At 48.9% G+C, this 21181-nt stretch overlaps 2 protein-coding genes across 2 annotated transcripts in view; both read right to left on the bottom strand.

Moving 5' to 3' along the window:
- LOC311101541 (alpha-2-macroglobulin-like) overlaps window positions 1–16918 on the bottom strand; it is a gene marked incomplete at its 5' end in the record, with an annotated part of 24144 nt that extends 7226 nt beyond the window's left edge. Inside the window, 11 exons of the mRNA XM_084142679.1 lie at window positions 11774–11930; window positions 12256–12337; window positions 12800–12976; window positions 13301–13384; window positions 13571–13622; window positions 15889–15897; window positions 15989–15997; window positions 16089–16097; window positions 16239–16247; window positions 16339–16564; window positions 16818–16918. Of these exons, the coding sequence (XP_083998805.1) occupies window positions 11774–11930; window positions 12256–12337; window positions 12800–12976; window positions 13301–13384; window positions 13571–13622; window positions 15889–15897; window positions 15989–15997; window positions 16089–16097; window positions 16239–16247; window positions 16339–16564; window positions 16818–16918 (915 nt within the window). The remainder of the gene's footprint in view (window positions 1–11773; window positions 11931–12255; window positions 12338–12799; window positions 12977–13300; window positions 13385–13570; window positions 13623–15888; window positions 15898–15988; window positions 15998–16088; window positions 16098–16238; window positions 16248–16338; window positions 16565–16817) is intronic.
- On the bottom strand, window positions 16857–21181 carry LOC311101883 (alpha-2-macroglobulin-like). The gene is made up of 6 exons (XM_084143117.1): window positions 20988–21181; window positions 20587–20650; window positions 20136–20281; window positions 18739–18888; window positions 17939–18169; window positions 16857–16950 (listed from the first exon to the last, which is right to left on the bottom strand). Exons 1-6 carry the CDS (start codon window positions 21099–21101, stop codon window positions 16933–16935), a joined length of 723 nt encoding a protein of 240 aa, XP_083999243.1. The 5' UTR covers window positions 21102–21181; the 3' UTR covers window positions 16857–16932.

The raw sequence follows: 21181 nt of genomic DNA, 5'->3' as shown, positions 1-21181 counted from the left end.
ACTAACCCCTTTCCAGTGTGTGTTAGGGTACCAGCCGGTTCTGGCACCTTGGCACGAGAGCCAGATCGAGGCCCCTGCGGTGGATGAATGGGTACGGCGCTCGGAGGAAACATGGAACGCTGCCCACGTACATCTGCAGCGGGCCATCCGTCGGCAGAAAACGAGCGCCGATCTCCACCGCAGTGAGGGGCCTGTGTACGCACCTGGAGATCGAGTCTGGCTCTCGACCAGAAACCTGCCCCTCCGCCTGCCCTGCCGGAAGCTGGGTCGGCGGTTTGTGGGGCCATTCAAAGTCCGGAGGAGGTTGAACGAGGTGTGTTACAGGTTGTTGTTGTAGGTTTCCGTAGGTTATTGTAGGTTAGTATCGAAGCACGAGGCTAGCTAGCTAGCGGGTAGCTACTGGTAACGATTAGCTGTCCCACTGTTAAATGTGCTTCTAGCCAACGTTTAATTTTTGCTGCGTTCTGCGTTATGTAAGGAACTAGACACGGACATGAATCATCTGTTTAGTGTGCTAACACACTCTTGGCAGTTTGTTGTAACCAAGTATTGGTGCTAATTGTGTGTTAATGGATGCTAGCTTGCTAGTCAGCTACGGCGTCATAGCTAGGTATCGTGGGTTATTGTAGGTTTCCGTAGGTTATTGTAGGCTAGTATTGAAGCTCGAGGCTAGCTAGCTCTCTAGCTGGAGGTAAGCAAACTTCTCATTTGGTGTTGAGTATAGCTTAACCATGCATTAGATCGTAGGTTGGTAGTTAGTGTAGTTAGGTATTGTATTTATTATAGGTTAGTATTGTTGTTGTTGTAGGTTTCCGTAGGTTATTGTAGGTTAGTATCGAAGCACGAGGCTAGCTAGCTAGCGGGTAGCTACTGGTAACGATTAGCTGTCCCACTGTTAAATGTGCTTCTAGCCAACGTTTAATTTTTGCTGCGTTCTGCGTTATGTAAGGAACTAGACACGGACATGAATCATCTGTTTAGTGTGCTAACACACTCTTGGCAGTTTGTTGTAACCAAGTATTGGTGCTAATTGTGTGTTAATGGATGCTAGCTTGCTAGTCAGCTACGGCGTCATAGCTAGGTATCGTGGGTAGCTACTGTGTCTTGGCAGTGTCTTCCGCCGTGCCGGCTGTAGCACGAAGCGAGCTAATTAGCCGTTTTTTCGAACAGAGTCAGAGTCAACACAGTAGCCATTGTGTGCCGGGTGTAGCACGAAGCTAGCTAGCTAGCCGTTCTTAAAACAAAGCCAACACAGTGGCCATTGCTAGCTACCCAGCACGACCAGCGAACGGTGCGGTAGTAGCTAATTACAATATACTTGTCCTAGCTAGCCAATGTTGAATCATTGCTGCGTCATGAAAGGAACTTGACACAGACACGAATGATCTGTTTAGTGTGTTATCACACTATTGGTGGTTTGCTGTGACCAAGTGTTTGTGCTTGGCTGTGTGTTACTGGATGCTGGCATGCTGGTTAGCTAGTTAACACACTATTGGTGGTTTGTTGTGAGTATTGGTGCTTAACTGTGTGTTAAACTGTGTGTTATTGGATGCTAGCATGCTAGTCAGCTATGGTGTCATAGTTGGCTAGCTGAATAAAGTGGGTTTGAGTTTATTCCTTTAAACATTGAACAACTGTTCAGTGAAACAATTTTAGTTTCTGAGGTAGAAGTTTTTGGTGAGGGAGGCCCCCCTCTCTCCTCTCCCAGATGCTTAGCTCATTTCATTCCGATCTCCTCTGCATTTTTGTAGCCATTTGCTACAGCCTGTCAACTATGCCTCTGCCTATCCCTGTTCTCTCGTCTCTGCACAGGCTACACAAACAACGCACAACACCGCGCGGCTGCTGCCTCTCCAACCTGGTGGTCCCTGCTCGCACCCCTCACCTGGAGTTCCAGGTCGCAGGCAGCCTCTGGAACTGCCGTTCTGCTGCCAACAAAGCTGACTTCATCCCAGCCTATGCCAACCTCCAGTCCCTCGACTTCCTGGCGCTGACGGAAACATGGATCACCACTGAAAACACGGCTACTCCTACTGCTCTCTCCTCGTCTGACCATGTGTTCTCGCATACCCCGAGAGCATCTGGTCAGAGGGGTGGTGGTACAGGAATCCTAATCTCTCCCAAGTGGACATTCTCAATTTTTCCCCTAACCCATCTGTCTATCTCCTCATTTGAATTCCATGCTGTCACAGTCACTAACCCATTTAAGCTTAATATCCTTGTCATCTATCGCCCTCCAGGTTCCCTTGGAGAGTTCATCAACGAGCTTGACGCCTTGATAAGTTCCTTTCCTGAGGATGGCTCACCCCTCACAGTTTTGGGGGATTTCAACCTCCCTATGTCCACGTTTGACTCATTTCTCTCTGCCTCCTTCTTTCCACTCCTCTCCTCTTTTGACCTCACCCTCTCACCGTCCCCCCCTACTCACAAGGCAGGCAATACGCTTGACCTCATCTTCACTAGATGCTGCTCCTCTACTAATCTCACTGCAACTCCCCTCCAAGTCTCCGACCACTACTTTGTTTCCTTTTCTCTCTCGCTCTCCTCCCACACTACTCACTCTGCCCCTACACAGATGGTAATGCGCCGCCGCAACCTTCGCTCTCTCTCTCCCACTACTCTCTCCTCTTCCATCCTATCATCTCTTCCCTCTGCTCAATCCTTCTCCCTCCAATCTCCTGATTCTGCCTCCTCAACCCTCCTCTCCTCCCTTTCTGCATCCTTTGACTCTCTGTGTCCCCTATCCTCCCGGCCGGCTCGGTCCTCCCCCCCAGCTCCGTGGCTTGATGACTCACTGCGAGCTCACAGAACAGAGCTCCGGGCAGCGGAGAGGAAATGGAAGAAAACTAAACTCCCTACCGACCTGGCATCTTTTCACTCCCTCCTCTCTACATTTTCTTCATCTGTTTCTGCTGCTAAGGCCACCTTCTACCACTCTAAATTCCAAGCATCTGCCTCTAACCCTAGGAAGCTCTTTGCCACATTTTCCTCCCTCCTGAATCCTCCTCCCCCCCCCCCCCCCCTCCTCTCTCTCTGTGGATGACTTCGTCAACCACTTTGAAAAGAAGGTTGACGACATCCGATCCTCGTTTGTTAAGTCTAATAACACTGCTGGTCCTGCTCACACTGCCCTACCCTATGCTTTGACTTCTTTCTCCCCTCTCTCTCCAGATAAAATCCTGCGACTTGTGACTGCAGGCCGCCCAACAACCTGCCCGCTTGACCCCATCCCCTCCTCCCTTCTCCAGACCATCTCCGGTGACCTTCTCCCCTACCTCACCTCGCTGATCAACTCATCCTTGACCGCTGGCCATGTCCCTTCCGTCTTCAAGAGAGCGAGAGTTGCTCCCCTCCTCAAAAAACCAACACTCGACCCCACTGATGTCAACAACTACAGACCAGTATCCCTTCTTTCTTTTCTTTCCAAAACTATTGAGCGTGCCGTCTTTAGCCAACTCTCTTGCTATCTCTCTCAGAATGACCTTCTTGATCCAAACCAATCAGGTTTCAGGACTGGTCATTCAACTGAGACTGCTCTTCTCTGTGTCACGGAGACTCTCCGCACTGCTAAAGCTAACTCTCTCTCCTCTGCTCTTGTCCTTCTAGACCTGTCTGCTGCCTTTGATACTGTGAACCATCAGATCCTCCTCTCCACCCTCTCCGAGATGGGCATCTCCGGCGCGGCTCACTCCTGGATTGCGTCCTACCTGACCGGTCGCTCCTACCAAGTGGCGTGGCGGGAAGCTGTCTCCGCACCACGTGCTCTCACCACTGGTGTCCCCCAGGGATCGGTTCTGGGCCCTCTCCTTTTCTCCCTATACACCAAGTCACTTGGCTCTGTCATATCCTCACATGGTCTCTCCTATCATTGCTACGCTGACGATACACAACTAATCTTCTCCTTTCCCCCTTCTGATAACCAGGTGGCGAATCGCATCTCTGCATGTCTGGCAGACATATCAGTATGGATGACGGATCACCACCTCAAGCTGAACCCTGGCAAGACGGAGCTGCTCTTCCTCCCGGGGAAGGACTGCCCGTTCCATGATCTCGCCATCACGGTTGACAACTCCGCTGTGTCCTCCTCCCAGAGTGCGAAGAGCCTCGGCGTGACCCTGGACAACACCCTGTCGTTCTCCGCCAACATCAAGGCGGTGACCCGCTCCTGCAGGTTCATGCTCTACAACATTCGGAGAGTGCGACCCTGCCTTACACAGGAAGCGGCGCAGGTCCTGGTCCAGGCACTTGTCATCTCCCGTCTGGACTACTGCAACTCGCTGTTGGCTGGGCTCCCTGCCTGTGCCATTAAACCCCTACAACTCATCCAGAATGCCGCAGCCCGTCTGGTGTTCAACCTTCCCAAGTTCTCTCACGTCACCCCCCTCCTCCGCACACTCCACTGGCTTCCAGTTGAAGCTCGCATCCGCTACAAGACCATGGTGCTTGCCTATGGAGCAGTGAGGGGAACGGCACCTCTGTACCTTCAGGCTCTGATCAGTCCCTACACCCAAACGAGGACATTGCGTTCATCCACCTCTGGCCTGCTGGCTCCCCTTCCTCTGCGGAAGCACAGCTCCCGCTCAGCCCAGTCAAAACTGTTCGCTGCTCTGGCACCCCAATGGTGGAACAAGCTTCCTCACGACGCCAGGACAGCGGAGTCACTCACCACCTTCCGGAGACATTTGAAACCCCACCTCTTTAAGGAATACCTGGGATAGGATAAAGTATTCCTTCTAACCCCCCCCCCCCCCCCCCCCCAAATTGTAAAGTGGTTATCCCACTGGCTATAGGGTGAACGCACCAATTTGTGAGTCGCTCTGGCTAAGAGCGTCTGCTAAATGACGTTAATGTGCCCTTGAGCAAGGCACTTAACCCTAATTGCTCCTGTAAGTCGCTCTGGTTAAGAGCGTCTGCTAAATGACTAAAATGTAAAATGTAAAATGTAAAAATGTTAGAACTGCCTATAGACTATAGGAATATTAACCCCTCGTTCCATGTGTCTCTCCTCAGGCCGGTGGTAGCTGGTCCACTCCAGGAGTATGAGATAGAGGAGACTCCTCCGCCCCCGTTGGACATCGAGGGTGCTCCGGCGTACACCGTGAGGTCCATCCTTGATTCGAGACGCCGGATGGGGGGTCTTCAATATCTCGTGGAGTGGGAGGGGTACGGTCCGGAGGAGCGGTGCTGGGTGCCAAGGAGGGACATATTGGACCAGTCCCTGCTGACCGAGTTCCATCGGGGTCATCCTGCGCGCCCTGCTCCGCGTCGTCCGGGTCGTCCCCGAGCCCCGGGTCGGCGCACGGCTGAAGCCGCGCGTCAAGGGGGGGGTACTGTCACGGTTTCGGCCGAGGCTGCTCCTTCTCCTTGTTCGGGCAGGCTTCGGCGGTCGTCGTCTCCGGAGTACTAGCTGCCACCGTTCTATGTTTCATGTTCGTTTGGTTTTGTCTCTTTGTAACACCTGTCCCTTGTTTGTGTTTGATTGTGTTCCCTATTTAGTTTCGTGTGTTTGGGTCAGGTGTTATGCGTGATTGTCTATTGTCAGCCTGCCTCCGAGGAGTTTGTATATCTCTCGTTGTTGTTTTCGAGAGTTCGCACTGCGTGCGCTTTTCTTGTTTTTTCCGCACTGTGTGTGTGCGTAATTGTTCGCGCCGCCCAGTTGGGTTGGCGACTCATTGTTCATGTGTTGGACCTTACTAAAGTCTGTTGAAGTCATCCTGGTTCCTGCGCTTGATTCCTTTCACTCATCCACACACAGCACTCTGACATCTCCAAAACACTGGAGGGAAGTACGTAGCTCCAACACGAAAACAGATGAGCAATCACACACAAAGACAAACACAACCAACGAGAACTAAATAGGACACTAACGAGGACTAACAAGACACAGGTGTACAACATAAAGACAAAACCAAACGAACATGAAACATCGATCGGTGGCAGCTAGTACTCCGGGGACGACGACCGCCGAAGCCTGCCCGAACCAGGAGGAGGAGCAGCCTCGGCCGAAACCGTGACAGTACCCCCCCCCTTGACGCGCGGCTCCAGCCGTGCGCCGACCCCGGCCTCGGGGACGACCAGGAGGACGCGGAGCAGGGCGCGCGGGATGGTCCCGGTGGAACTCCAACAGGAGAGATGGGTCTAGGATGTCCCTCCGCGGCACCCAGCACCGCTCCTCCGGGCCGTACCCCTCCCACTCCACAAGATACTGGAGACCCCCCATCCGGCGTCTGGAGTCCAAGATGGACCGAACGGTGTACGCCGGAGCCCCCTCGATGTCCAGTGGGGGCGGAGGAGTCTCTCCTATCTCATTGTCCTGGAGTGGACCAGCTACCACCGGCCTGAGAAGAGACACATGGAACGAGGGGTTAATATTCTTATACTCAACAGGTAGATGTAACCTATAACACACCTCGTTCAATCTTCTCAGGACTTTAAAGGGCCCCACAAACCGCCGACCCAGCTTCCGGCAGGGCAGGCGGAGGGGTAGGTTTCTGGTAGAGAGCCAGACTCGATCTCCAGGTGCGTACACCGGCCCCTCACTGCGGTGGAGATCGGCGCTCGCCTTGTGACGAAGGAAGGCCCGCTGCAGGTGGACGTGGGCAGCGTTCCACGTCTCTTCCGAGCGCCTCATCCAATCATCCACCGCAGGGGCCTCGATCTGGCTCTGCTGCCACGGTGCCAGAACCGGCTGGTAACCTAACACACATTGGAAGGGGGTTAGGTTGGTAGAGGAGTGGCGGAGAGAGTTCTGGGCCATCTCGGCCCAGGGAATGTACCGTGCCCACTCCTCAGGCCGGTCCTGGCAATACGACCTCAGAAACCTACCCACATCCTGGTTGACACGTTCTACCTGCCCGTTACTCTCCGGGTGGTACCCTGAGGTAAGGCTAACCGAGACCCCCAAACGCTCCATGAACGCTCTCCAAACACGGGAGGTAAACTGGGGGCCTCGATCAGACACTATATCCTCGGGTACCCCGTAATGCCGGAAGACGTGGGTAAATAGGGCCTCAGCGGTCTGTAGGGCAGTAGGAAGACCCGACATAGGGAGAAGACGACAGGCCTTTGAGAACCGGTCCACAACGACCAGGATGGTGGTATTCCCCTGAGAGAGGGGAAGGTCTGTCACAAAATCCACCGAGAGGTGGGACCATGGTCGTTGTGGAACGGGCAGGGGTTGTAACTTACCCCTGGGCAGATGTCGGGGCGCCTTACACTGGGCGCACACCGAGCAGGAGGAGACATAAACCTTCACATCCCTAGCCAAAGTAGGCCACCAGTATTTAGTGCTAAGGCAATGCACTGTCCGGCCAATACCCGGATGTCCAGAGGAGGGTGACGTGTGAGCCCAGTAAATGAGTCGATCCCGAATCTCGAGCGGAACGTACTTCCGACCCTCAGGACACTGTGGAGGGCTGGGGTCGGTACGCAACGCTCGCTCGATTTCGGCATCGACCTCCCACACCACCGGTGCCACAAGGCAAGACTCCGGTAGTATGGGAGTAGGCTCAACGGACCTCTCCTCCGTGTCATACCGCCGGGACAGTGCATCTGCCTTACCATTCTGGGACCCAGGGATGTACGTGATTTTAAATACGAACCTGGTGAGAAACATACTCCATCGAGCCTGGCGAGGGTTCAGTCTCCTCGCTGCCCGGATGTACTCCAGGTTCCGATGGTCAGTCAAAATGAGGAAAGGGTGTTGAGCCCCCTCAAGCCAATGCCTCCACACCTTAAGGGCTTGAACTACAGCTAACAGCTCCCTGTCCCCAACGTCATAGTTACGCTCCGCCAGGCTGAGCTTTTTTGAGTAAAAAGCACAGGGGCGGAGTTTAGGTGGCGAGCCGGACCGTTGAGAGAGAACGGCCCCTATACCTGCCTCAGACGCGTCCACCTCAACCTGAAAGGGTAATGCGGGATCCGGATGCGCCAGCACCGGAGCCGACGTAAACAGATCCTTCAGTCTCCCAAAGGCCCTGTCCGCATCAGCTGACCACTGCAGGTGCACCGGACCCCCTTTCAGAAGGGACGTGATGGGAGCTGCCACCTGTCCAAAACCCCGGATAAACCTCCGGTAGTAATTCGCAAAGCCCAAGAACTGCTGCACCTCTTTTACAGTGGTTGGGGTTTGCCAATTACGCACAGCGGACACACGATCCACCTCCATTCTCACCCCTGACGCGGACAACCGATAACCCAAAAAGGAGACCGACTCCTGGAAAAACAGACATTTCTCTGCCTTGACATATAGGTCGTGCTCCAACAGCCTCCTCAATACAAGACGCACCAGGGTTATATGCTCGGCTCGGGTAGACGAGTACACCAGAATATCATCAATGTACACGACCACCCCTTGTCCCTGCATATCCCGGAAAATATCATCTACGAAGGATTGGAAGACTGATGGAGCATTCATCAACCCATATGGCATGACAAGATACTCGAAATGACCTGACGTGGTACTAAACGCTGTCTTCCATTCGTCGTCCTCCCTAATGCGCACCAAGTTATACGCGCTCCTGAGATCCAGTTTTGTGAAAAACCGCGCTCCATGCAATGACTCCGTCATGGTCGCAATCAGAGGGAGTGGATAACTGTATTTCACAGTAATCTGATTGAGACCACGGTAATCAATGCACGGGCGCAACCCTTCATCTTTCTTTTTCACAAAAAAGAAGCTCGAGGAGGCGGGAGAAGTGGAGGGCCGAATGTATCCCTGTCTCAAAGATTCGGCTATGTAAGTCTCCATAGCTTTTCTCTCCTCTTGAGACAAAGGATACACATGGCTCCGTGGGAGCGCTGCTCCTGCCTGGAGATCAATCGCACAATCCCCCTGTCTATGAGGAGGCAACTGCGTCGCCCTAGTCTTGCTAAACACGAGAGCTAAATCCCCATATTCAGGTGGAATGTGCAGTGCGGGCACTTGGTTTGGACTTTCCACCGAAGTCGCCCCCACGGAAACACCCAGACATCGCCCCTCGCACTGAGCAGACCACCCATCGAGAGCCCTCCGTTGCCACGAAATAGCAGGGTTATGGGTGCTTAACCAGGGAATTCCCAGCACCACTGGGTACGCAGGAGAGTCGATCAGATACAGCTGTATAGTCTCTTCATGACCCCCCTGCGCACACATCCTAAGTGGCGCTGTGATCTCCCTAATCAACCCCGACCCCAACGGGCGGCTATCTAAGGCATGAACGGGAAAAGGTTTGTCAACAGGTAGGAGAGGGATCCCTAAATCTACACAAAACTTCCGATCAACAAAATTCCCAGCTGCGCCTGAATCTACTAGCGCCTTATGCTGGGAATGAGGTGCAACCTGTGGAAAACAAACAGGTATACAAAAGTGCGCAACAGAAAGCTCTGGGTAAGTGGGACGTCTACTCACCTGGGAGGCCCCCCCAGTGCGTGGCCTGTTGTCTTCTCCCTCGGAGAACCCTCCCCAGCACCTGGCCGCAGTGTGACCTCCACGACCGCACTTGGTGCAGGAGACAGGCCCCTTCGGGCTCCTCCTCCTCCTTTCTCTAGCGCCGGCACCCCCGAGCTCCATAGGGCTCGGCTTGGAGGTGCCGGAGGGCGGAATGGACGGACCCCCCTCGGGACGTCCACGGGTGGCCAGCAGGGTGTCCAGACGGATGGACATATCGACCAACTGGTCGAAGGTAAGATGGGTATCCCTGCAGGCCAACTCACGTTGAACGTCCTCCCGTAGGCTACATCGAAAATGGTCAATGAGGGCCCGTTCATTCCACCCTGCGTCCGCCGCTAGAGTCCGGAACTCTAGAGCAAACGCCTGTGCGCTCCTCCTCCCCTGTCTCAAGTGGACTAGACGCTCCCCTGCCGCTTTGCCCTCAGGTGGATGGTCGAACACGGCCTTGAAGCGACGGGAGAACTCGGCGTAGGAGATGGTGTTGCCGTCCATCTTCCTCCACTCGGCGTTAGCCCACTCCAACGCCTTGCCCGTGAGACAGGAGATGAGGGCGGAAACGCTCTCGTGTCCCGAGGGCACCGGGTGTACAGTGGCCAGGTAGAGCTCCACCTGCAGGAGGAACCCCTGACACCCGGCAGCTGTTCCGTCATACGCCCTCGGGAGCGAGAGCCGAATCCCCCTGTGTTCCGGACCTGGGACTGGTGGACCGGCCGATGGGGTTGGCAGAGTAGGTGGAGGCGTGGGTACCCCGCTGGCCTCCCATCGGTGCAAGGTGTTGATGACGTCCTGTAGAGCGGTCCCCAGTTGTCGTATCTGGTCATCTTGGCCGCGGACATGCTCCTCGAGCGACTCAGGCGTAACTGCAGATCCTGCTGATTCCATTCAGGTGTGTTTCTGTCAAGGGGTGCTGAAGGTAGGTGTGGTGCATGAATCAAGCGCAGGACGCAGAAGCTCAGTCCAAAAGACTTTAGTGCAATAATCACGTAGAAAATAAGCACAATAAGCCCGAAGGCGAAATCACGGCACACACAGGTGTCAAACAAACGGCGCACTAACATGTGCGAAAACCCTCTCCAAAACACTGGAGGGAAGTACGTAGCTCCAACACGAAAACAGATGAGCAATCACACACAAAGACAAACACAACCAACGAGAACTAAATAGGACACTAACGAGGACTAACAAGACACAGGTGTACAACATAAAGACAAAACCAAACGAACATGAAACATCGATCGGTGGCAGCTAGTACTCCGGGGACGACGACCGCCGAAGCCTGCCCGAACCAGGAGGAGGAGCAGCCTCGGCCGAAACCGTGACAGTTTGGCCAAAATGACCATTGTTATGTTTGGAGGAAAAAGCGGGTGGCTTGCAAGACGAAGAACACCATCCCAACCGTGAAGCATGGGGGTGGCAGCATCATGCTGTGGGGGTGCTTTGCTGCAGGAGGGACTGGTGCACTTCACAAAATAGATGGCATCATGAGGAAGGAAAAATATGTGGATATATTGAAGCAACATCTGTAGACATCAGTCAGGAAGTTAAAGCTTGGTCGCAAATGGGTCTTCCAAATGGACAATGACCCAAAGCATACTTCCAAAGTTGTGGCAAAATGGCTTAAGGACAACAAAGTAAAGGTATTGGAGTGGCCATCACAAAGCCCTGACCTCAATCCTATAGAAAATCTGTGGGCATAACTGAAAAAGCTTGTGCGAGCAAGGAGGCCTACAAACCTGACTCAGTTACACCAGCTTTGTCAGGAGGAATGGGCCACAATTCACCCAACTTATTGTGGGAAGCTTGTGGAAGGCTACCCGAAACGTTTGACCTAAGTTAACGGGGGGGAACCTGTTAAGCCCTTCAGATTCAAGTGTAGTGTTCTGGAGATACACAAAAGCTGTCAGGACTAGTCAGACTGAGGTCACTTTGGGGAGGTGGTGTGTTCTCAGGACAGGCTAAAACATGCTTGGGATTCTTGTTGTGCTCAGCATGTGCACTTTTGTGCTTCTTTGGGGCACACGTGGGGTCCTAAGGTCCTGCTGAACAGTACATTATCCTCGGTGTCAGTGCAATATGAATTATGTAAAGTACACATATTTGATGTTAGACTATGTATTGTTATCAAGTCTTTTGTTTGTTAGTTATCCAGAATTTTATGCCGACCCCACCATTGCACTGTAAATAGAAAGGGACACTTTTGCACCAGAACCTCCTGCTGAATCTCTCCCCTTAACGTTACCTTTTCACATTTGGTGGCAGTAGTAAGATACTACTACTCCTCCTCCTCCTCCTCCTCCTCCTCCTCCTACTACTACTACCAACTGAGCTCTGATTCCCCTTTACCTTCATGTCGTTATGGAAGAGTTTCCCCATTGACGCAATGCAGCCATCCTTCTGCTGGTGACTGGCCAACCAGGCCTTGGCCTGGGCAACGTGGGCGGGGTCCACAAAGATGTAGGGCTTGGCCCCGCCAAAGGACTTCAGCACAAAGGAGGTGAGCCTGAGAGGACATGGGAAAGATGTCACTGGAGTTACTAAGATTAGATGTGGTGAGCCTTACCTAAACTATGGATCATAGAATCTAGATAACAGAAGTTAGTAGCCATACTGTATGTGCTGAAGCCAACTCTATACTTGCCACAATAATAATTGGCTTCAGCACATACTAATACTGATTGGAGACGATCACATTCCTGCCTTGATTACATACTGTAACACCCTTAATCCAATGTCATTTTCAAGAGGGACTTTACTTTTTTTTTTTCTAAATTGTGGAATTATCTAAGATAAGTTATAATGACTGAGTGGACTTCCAATAAACTGACCAGGTGTTTCCAGACTCATCGCTCTGCCCAAAGGCACTGTAGGAGCCATCGTTATGCTTGTAGTTGAGCTCTCTCTGGTAGCCTGCAACACAAATGGCCAAATGAACAAACAGATTCTCCTTCTAGGGACTTCTATTATATGTGCAAGGTGCAGTTAACTGGTTCAGTGCCAAATATAGACAACAGGTTGTTGCTAGTCAGAGGTGAGATGCACACAGAAATGATCAGACCACAAACTGTCAGACAGTGTTGATCTTTGCAGACTCCTGTTCAATCACTGCTAATTATTTAAAAAGTCTTACTGCAAATTATCTTGTCATATCCCAGTGCATTCTATGTATTCCATTAAACATCCATTAAGCATTGCAGTCCATTTCACCAGGGTTGTGTCCAGTAGGAAGATTTTGTCATTTTTATTGAGTAAAACAGGGAGTGCAGGCTGTAACTGAACATGTCTGATAATAAATGCTTGTTTTTTGTTGCAACATATTTTAAAACAGTTTTGCTATGTTGTGCCTTACTGAACAGGACCCAGCTCACTCACCACTCTCTAGGAAGCCTGTGGCCCTGGTCTGGATCTCCTTGGTGAGCTGCCTGGTGCTCTGCAGGTAGTTGAGGATGTAGATGTTGGGCGCAAACAGCACCATGTTCTGCTCTCCACAGCCATAGGGCATCTGTAACAGGCTGTCCAGGTTCTTCATGGCCCGACCCATCAGGTCGCCTTGTGAAAGAGACCAACCATTGAGACAATCAATCAAACATTGGTCTCTAGTTAATGGCAGTTGTTATTCGACCGGCAGATCCCTGTTTCTTACCCTAGCCCTAAAATTAACCAACACTTATCCCTATCGTCACACATAACCTTAAGGCAGTCATAGATCGGCAGGTTGAATACTTGAATAGTCACTTCCCTCGTCATGAAGAGGGATGAACAATCCTTTCCTACACTTGCCTATCTGCACCAAAATGGAAAACATATCCTGAACATTTGACAAAACTTAGAATTAGGTGTGAAAACTCAGCCAAACAGATGGAGTATTCTCACCCAGTACTGAGAGGGAGGCCTTGGCAGAGCCCACCACAAACACCTCAGGCAGCTTCAGAGAGATGTCCTTCTCCACTGGGCCTTCTGGTGACGCGAGACAGATGAACGAGACAGACCGTGAGTGACTTGCGAACCGTTATAACAAATTATAAACAATCACAAGTTCCACTTAAAACATATCTGTCATCTAAACCAAAACAAATGCACGTCAACATAATCATCAGGGTAATTATGAGAAAGTAAAATGACTGATAGAGGTCAGGAGATAACCTGCAGGGCAGAGCAGGGCGTTGTGGCTGACGGTCTCCTGGGTTCCCTCGGCCTGATAGAGGGAAAGTGACATTGAGAAAAGACAGACCACTGGCTTTCTTCAGGTAAAAGAGCACCAAAATAATAAACTGTCTAATGATGACAACTCTGTTTAATTCTATCATAGAATTTATATGGTAACCATTTAAAGGTTAATTAAATATTTTAGATATGAAAAGTAGACTAATGTTAAGATAAGTCCATTTTTATTTAATAAGTCTACGTCCCAGGCCGTCTGTTGTGTCAGTCCAGCTATATGGCTCAATCCAAAATGAATGGAAAATATTTGCATTAAGTAATTCCCAGATAGAATCTTTATTCAAACTTTTAAAAATATTTTCAATTTATTTATTATGCATGAGGCGGTGACTAACTGCATTTGGGCTTAAAACACCAAAACATGCTGGTCTCCTCATCAAAATACCAAACATACAATAGCATGGGATATCTATTCTAATGTATTTACCCTCGCCCTAGTGTGGACTAACAGTGGACTTTCTATACAGGACAGACACTCACCTCTACCAGCAGTGTTTGCACAATGGTGTCAATGCATCCTTTTTCTGGGACCGTGGCCACTTCGCTGCCGCAGAACTTCTCAGTCTTCAATGCCTCGGCACTCACTTTCAAACTCACCTCCCCTATAGTTCAGGCCAGGGAGACAATAACATGCATGTCAGGACCAGTCATCCATCAACCTGCCCCTCCATCAGCTAGCAACCTATCACCCTCTCATCCTCTAGCCTCTCCTCTCCTCTTGGTCACCATTGTACCATGGTTCAACTGTTCCCTCCCTCCCTCATTCCCTCCCTCCCTCACTCACTCGTTCCTTCCCTACCCCCCTCCCTCGTCCCTTCCCTCCCTCCCTCCCTCGTTCCTTCCCTCCCTACCCTCCCTTGTTCCTTATCTCTTTCCATCCTTCCCTCATTCCCTCCCTCCCTCGTTCCCTGCGTTCCTTCCCTCCCTCCCTCCCTCCCTTTCCTTCCTTCCCTCCCTCCCTCCCTCCCTCGTCTCTTCCTTCCTTCCTTCCCTCCCTCCCTCCCTCGTTCCCGCCCGCCATCCCTCGTTCCCACCCTCCATCCCTCCCTCCCTCGTTCCCGCCCTCCATCCCTCCCTCCCTCGTTCCTTCCCTCCCCTCGTTCCCGCCCACCCTCCCTCCCTCGTTACCGCCCTCCATCCCTCCCTCCCTCCCTCCCTCCCTCCCTCCCTCCCTCCCTCCCTCCCTCCCTCCCTCCCTCCCTCCCTCCCTCCCTCCCTCCCTCCCTCCCCTCATTCCCGCCCACCCTCCCTCGTTCCTTCCCTCCCCTCGTTCCCGCCCACCCTCCCTCCCTCGTTCCTTCCCTCCCCTCGTTCCCGTCAACCCTCCCTCCCTCCCTCGTTCCTTCCCTCCCCTCGTTCCCGTCCACCCTCCCTCCCTCCTCTCGTTCCCGCCCACCCTCCCTCCCTCCCTCCCTCCCTCCCCTCCCCTCGTTCCCGCCCGCACACCCTACCTCCTTCCCTCCCTCCCTCCCTCCCTGTGATTTATTTAGAATTCAAGGCACAATTAACCAGCATGGCTACCGCAGCATTCTGCAGCGATACGCCATCCCATCTGGTTTGCGCTTAGTGGGACTATCATTTGTTTTTCAACAGGACAATAAAACATAAAACACACCTCCAGGCTGTGTAAGGCCTATTTGACCCAGGAGAGTGATGACTGCTGCATCAGATGACCTTGCTTCCACAATCACCCGACCTCAACCCAATTGAGATGGTTTGGGATGAGTTGGACCGCAGAGTGAAGGAAAAGCAGCCAACAAGTGCTCATCAAGGCAAAGGGTGGCTACTTTGAAGAATCTAAAATCTAAAATATATTTTGATTTGTGTAACACTTGGTTACTACATGATTCCATATGTATTATTTCATAGTTTTGATGTCTTTACTATTATTCTACAATGTAGAAAATAGTACAAATAAAGAAAAACCCTTGAATGAGGTGTGTCCAAACTTTTGACTGGTACTGTATATATTTTAAATCACCAGGAATTCAGCTTAAAATGAGTTTAATTTAGGAAATCTATTCCCAATTATTCACATTCAATAGTTATTTTCAAATACAACCTCTTTTTGGGCTTAGTTAGCAGAGTACAAATTATTATTATTATTTTCCGTCCCCCCGACCACTCCAACAAAAATCATCCAGCAGCTGAATCTAGTTGCCTACCCCTGGTCTACAGGGACTATCCAAATGAAGTGGGACTGGAGAGGTAAAGAAAGAGGCAATACTGGGAGGGCTTACCATGATACACTTGGAGAGGTAAAGAAAGAGACAATACTGGGAGGGCTTACCATGATACACTTGGAGAGGTAAAGAAAGAGACAATACTGGGAGGGCTTACCATGATACACTTGGAGAGGTAAAGAAAGAGACAATACTGGGAGGGCTTACCATGATACACTTGGAGAGGTAAAGAAAGAGACAATACTGGGAGGGCTTACCATGATACACTTGGAGAGGTAAAGAAAGAGACAATACTGGGAGGGCTTACCATGATACACTTGGAGAGGTAAAGAAAGAGACAATACTGGGCGGGCTTACCATGATACACTTGGAGAGGTAAAGAAAGAGACAATACTGGGCGGGCTTACCATGATACACTTGGAGAGGTAAAGAAAGAGGCAATACTGGGAGGGCTTACCATGATACACTTGGAGAGGTAAAGAAAGAGACAATACTGGGCGGGCTTACCATGATACACTTGGAGAGGTAGTTGAACACTGTGGCCTTGAGTGTGAACACCTCCCCCCGGATGACAGAGTAGGGCAGCGTCAGACTCACAAAGAAGGGTTGGAAGGCAGTGAGGCCAGTGTTGGGAGCCAGGCCAAAACCCACTGGGGAAGTACAGAATGCCCCTGCAGCCCACTTAGTGATGGTGTCTGGGACAGTCTTCTCAACGTTCACTTTTCCTGTATCTCTGGTGGTGGTGAAAAGGGTGCAATAAAAACAAAATATATATTAACATTAGAACACATGATTTATGGTCAATTCAAAAAAGGTTAAATAAAAATATTCCCCCCTTAAAAAACGACCCTTTGGACAAAAACGTGCCTGTAGTTTCAGTATTACCCTATTACAAGGCATCATCAGCTCAGCACGCCACGAAAAGGAATGTGCGTTAAATTAAATAGAAATTGGACTACAAATATGGTGTCTGTTACAATGCTTACCCCACAGGCACCAGGTCCCAGATCCAGGTCTCAGGGAAGTATGTGCGGACGGTCTCCTCAGGCCCGTCAGAGGCTACAACGGCTGAGGTCTCTGTCATCATGTTGGTGTTTGATACTAGAGCAACCATTTTACCTACAGATTTACATCAGATATATGTACATAGAAACCAATCCTTTATTAGGTTAAGACAAGAAAGGTTTACACATTAGCGTATCATACCCTCTTCTTCCATTGTGCCATATTCCATAGAGTGTGTAACGTGTACGTTACAGTCAAAAGTTTTTTTCACGTCGAAGTTGGTCAGGATCTTGATTCCAACTTCCTAAAATTAAAAGTACAGAAAATTCTAAAACAGTGTCCGGAAGTAAACGCCATATCACATAATTTAGCAAAACTGATGATGATATGGCGTTTACTTCCGGACACTGTTATAGAATTTTCTGTACTTTTAATTTTAGGAAGTTGGAATTAGATTTAAAACCCAAAAATAATTTAGCAAAACTGATGATGATATGGCGTTTACTTCCGGACACTGTTTTAGAATTTTCTGTACTTTTAATTTTAGGAAGTTGGAATTAGATTTAAAACCCAAACATTTTCGTAGACACTGTATCTGTCGTTCTACTTATTTCTGAAACCTCACTTCACAGAATTTGAATTCATTCAGTGTCTACGTCAAAAAGACGCCATTTTAGCAAAACTGATGATGATATGGCGTTTACTTCCGGACACTGTTTTAGAATTTTCTGTACTTTTAATTTTAGGAAGTTGGAATTAGATTTAAAACCCAAACATAATTTAGCAAAACTGATGATGATATGGCGTTTCCTTCCGGACACTGTTTTAGAATTTTCTGTAATTTTCTGTAATTTTCTGTACTTTTAATTTTAGGAAGTTGGAATTAGATTTAAAACCCAAACATTTTCGTAGACACTGTGTATATGTCGTTCTACTTATTTCTGAATCCTCACTTCACAGAATTTGAATTCATTCAGTGTCTACGTCAAAAAGACGCCATTTTAGCCTGAACCTCTTACTTAAATAAATATTAAGTATATATATACATACATTTTCCATATCCCAAACAGACAAAAACAGCAAACTTATTTGAGCCTCTTACTTTAAAGATGTTGTAAACGTCGTTTTTGTCGTTGTTGGGGCCAAACCAGAATGAGCGTTTTTTCCTATCAGGTACGGGTGGTGCTTCCAACTCCTCGGCCAGTTTAGGTACAGGTGGAGGGGGCACCTCCATCTCCTTTTTAATGATTGGAGGATATGGTAGGCATGGGTAGGAGTCTTCTACTCTGTATGAATATCCAGACAACTTCTGAACAGGCAGCTGACTAAAGACCTGCAGAGAGATAAGTAATATAACTCTAGTAATACTGACTTGATCATCCGCAGCATCTTGACACGGTCAGAGCGTGGTCGGTGCATGGTCAGAGTTTGTTCAGAAAGTGATCAGAGGTTACAGGGCCAGTACATAGTCAGGACAAGGTCAGCGCATAGGATAACACCTGGGTTAAATACATATAGCAAATACTTGATCTGCACTCGACTAAGCTTGAGTGGTACAAGAAAACCAATGGAATAGTCCCAGAAGTTTAAACTTTAAGTATCAGACAGTAGTTAAAACATTGTTAGAGGAAGCTGAAAGTGAGCCAAAGCCTATCTTGAAATACATGGGTGCACAAAAACAATGCCAAAGGAGGATTTGTGTGATCGTGGTTAAGCTTCAGCTTTGTGTGGTGAGTCAAAGGTTAGTAAGTGATTGTGATGGGCTGTGTACTGTCCCAAATGGCACCCTATTCCCTATATAGTGCACTACTTTTGACCAAACCCCTTTTGAGTCCCTGGTCAAAAGTAGTTCACTACATTTGGAATAGGGTGCTATTTGGGACGCATGCATGGACAACGTACAGAGTCTAGGCTGAGCTCCTGTTCAGGCTGCAGCAGCAGCACACTCTGGTCAATGGCCCTGACAGAACACAGAGACCCTGGGTGGGCCTGGAGGCTCAGAGAGGTCTTCTCTTCTGGCAACTCCTGGAGGGATGAGAACTTCAGGGACACCTGGAGAGGAGAAAAGGGGGACACATCACAGCTTTGTTTAAATATATCTACAGTGCCTTCAAAAAGTATTCATACCCATTGACTTCTACCACATTTTGTTGTGTTACAGCCTGAATTCAAAATGGATTTAATATATGTTTTTTCTCACCCACTTTTACACCCACACACACCATACCCCACAATGACAAAGTGAAAACGTGTTAGACATTTTCGCACATATATTTAAAATGAAATTTCTCATTTACATAAGTATTCACCCTGAGTCAATACTTTGTATAAGCACCTTTGGAAGCGATTACAGCTGTGAGTATTTTTGGGGGTTAAGTCCCTAAGAGCTTTGCACACCTGGATTGTAGAATATTTGCCCATTATTCTTTTACAAATTATTTGAGCTCTGTCAAGTTGATTGTTGATCATTGCTAGACAGCCATTTTCAAGTCTTGCCATAGATTTTGAAGTCGATTTAAGTCATAACTGTAACTCAGGAACATTCAATGTCTTCTTGGTAAGCAACCCCAGCATAGAATTGGCCTTGTGTTTTAGGTTATTGTCCTGCTGAAAGGTGAATTTGTTTGCCAGTGTCTGTTGTAAAGCAGACTGAAAAATGTTTTCCTCCAGGATTTTGCCTGTGCTTATAGCTGTATTCCGTTTCTTCTGATTGCCGATGACAAGCATACCCATAACACGATGCAGCCACCACCATGCTTGAAAATACAGTATGAAGAGTGGTACTATGCGTTTTGTTGGATTTGCCCCAAACATAACGCTTTGTATTCAGGACAAAAAGTTAATTTCTTTGCCATATTTTTGGGGTATTACTTAAGTGCCTTGTTGCAAACAGAATGAGGATCAGTGACACAAAATCTCAATTCAATCAATTCTAAATTCCGGCTGTAACACAACATTTGGAAAAAGTAAAGGGGTGTGAATACTTTCTGAAGGCACTGTATACAACCATACATGTCCAACACATTGGTTCACTTAAAGTACAGTAGCATACTGATGTGAATATTGCAACAGAGCCCACATATCATAATGCTACAGTACTGTTTAAAGGGATAAAAACAGACCCAACGGATTTGTGATGATCCAAGAGGTGCAGTTGAAGCATTTCATTTCATATACTGATGCAAAGTCATTTTGGAAATCGATTGTAGTGCACGTTGCCGCGATATATCCATATGGCTCAGGCTCTCTGATGTGACATTTTGACATTTCATGTAGCTGGCAAAAGATTTTTTGCCTACCTTGTTTTTCAGGCAGAGGTGAATGGGGAAGTCTTGGCTGTCTGCTACTACCTCCCCACCAGGCAGCATGGTGTACACCACCACCTGGGCAAAAGGGGTCAGCTCAGGCATCCGCTGCAGCGAGAGCGTCAGCTCCCCTTGGTTTACTAACATGAGAGACGGACAATGGGATTGACATTAAGTCACCGTAAACCACAGATCATCCAATACGGACATCGTGTTCTGTGATTAGTCTATGCCATTTAAATATACTGTGCACTGTGCAGTAACAACTTGTATTGAAGATGTAATCTGGATGATTGAATCCTGTCATGACAGATTTTCATCCAATGCCAGTTTAATGCCATTAGGCCTTTCGAGGAGGTATGTTCTCTAATCAAGTGGGGTTCTGTGAAGTCCTAAAGAAAAATGTCAGGAAGCATTCCGGAGAATCCAAGACCAATTAATTTACCTTTTCCGTCGTTAACGGTCACAGGAAGACGGCCATGCTGCTGAATGCTGCCTCTAGATATAACCTGGGACATAAGAGACAGCCAAGTGTTATCATCAACATTAATAACCAGATAATGACCCAGGGAGACAGGAACATTGGCTAAAACCTGGGAGATCTGATACAAATATCTTCAAGTTACATTATTAAAGTGTTAAATTACTGTATATCACCCATGATTAACTTTTCAACTGCATGTAAAGTACTGTACGGTTTTCCTGAGTCATTCTTCAAATATTTCCAGACACAACATGACAATCAAATACAGAAGTAAGCAATATATATATCCCAAAACTACAGACAAAGTAAGTGGGAAAATCACATTAGGTTGTATTTTGAGTGGAACATCCCTTTAACCTTACCAGATAGAAAAAGTCCAGGGTCTTCTGTCCCTTTATCAGCTCCACCCCTTGGATGATGTAGCGAGCAAAAACAATACCGTTTTTCTCACAGGAGAACTTCCCTTCGCCCTGCATTATCTTCACAAAGCTCTTGCTCCTGGAATAGAATTTCCTTGCCAAATGGTAAGCGGATGTATATACTGGTCTACGCAGAC

This window comes from Coregonus lavaretus, assembly GCF_964263955.1.
Source record: "Coregonus lavaretus genome assembly, chromosome: 26".
NCBI classification, from domain to species: domain Eukaryota; kingdom Metazoa; phylum Chordata; class Actinopteri; order Salmoniformes; family Salmonidae; genus Coregonus; species Coregonus lavaretus.
This window is presented reverse-complemented; position numbering and strand designations above follow the sequence as displayed.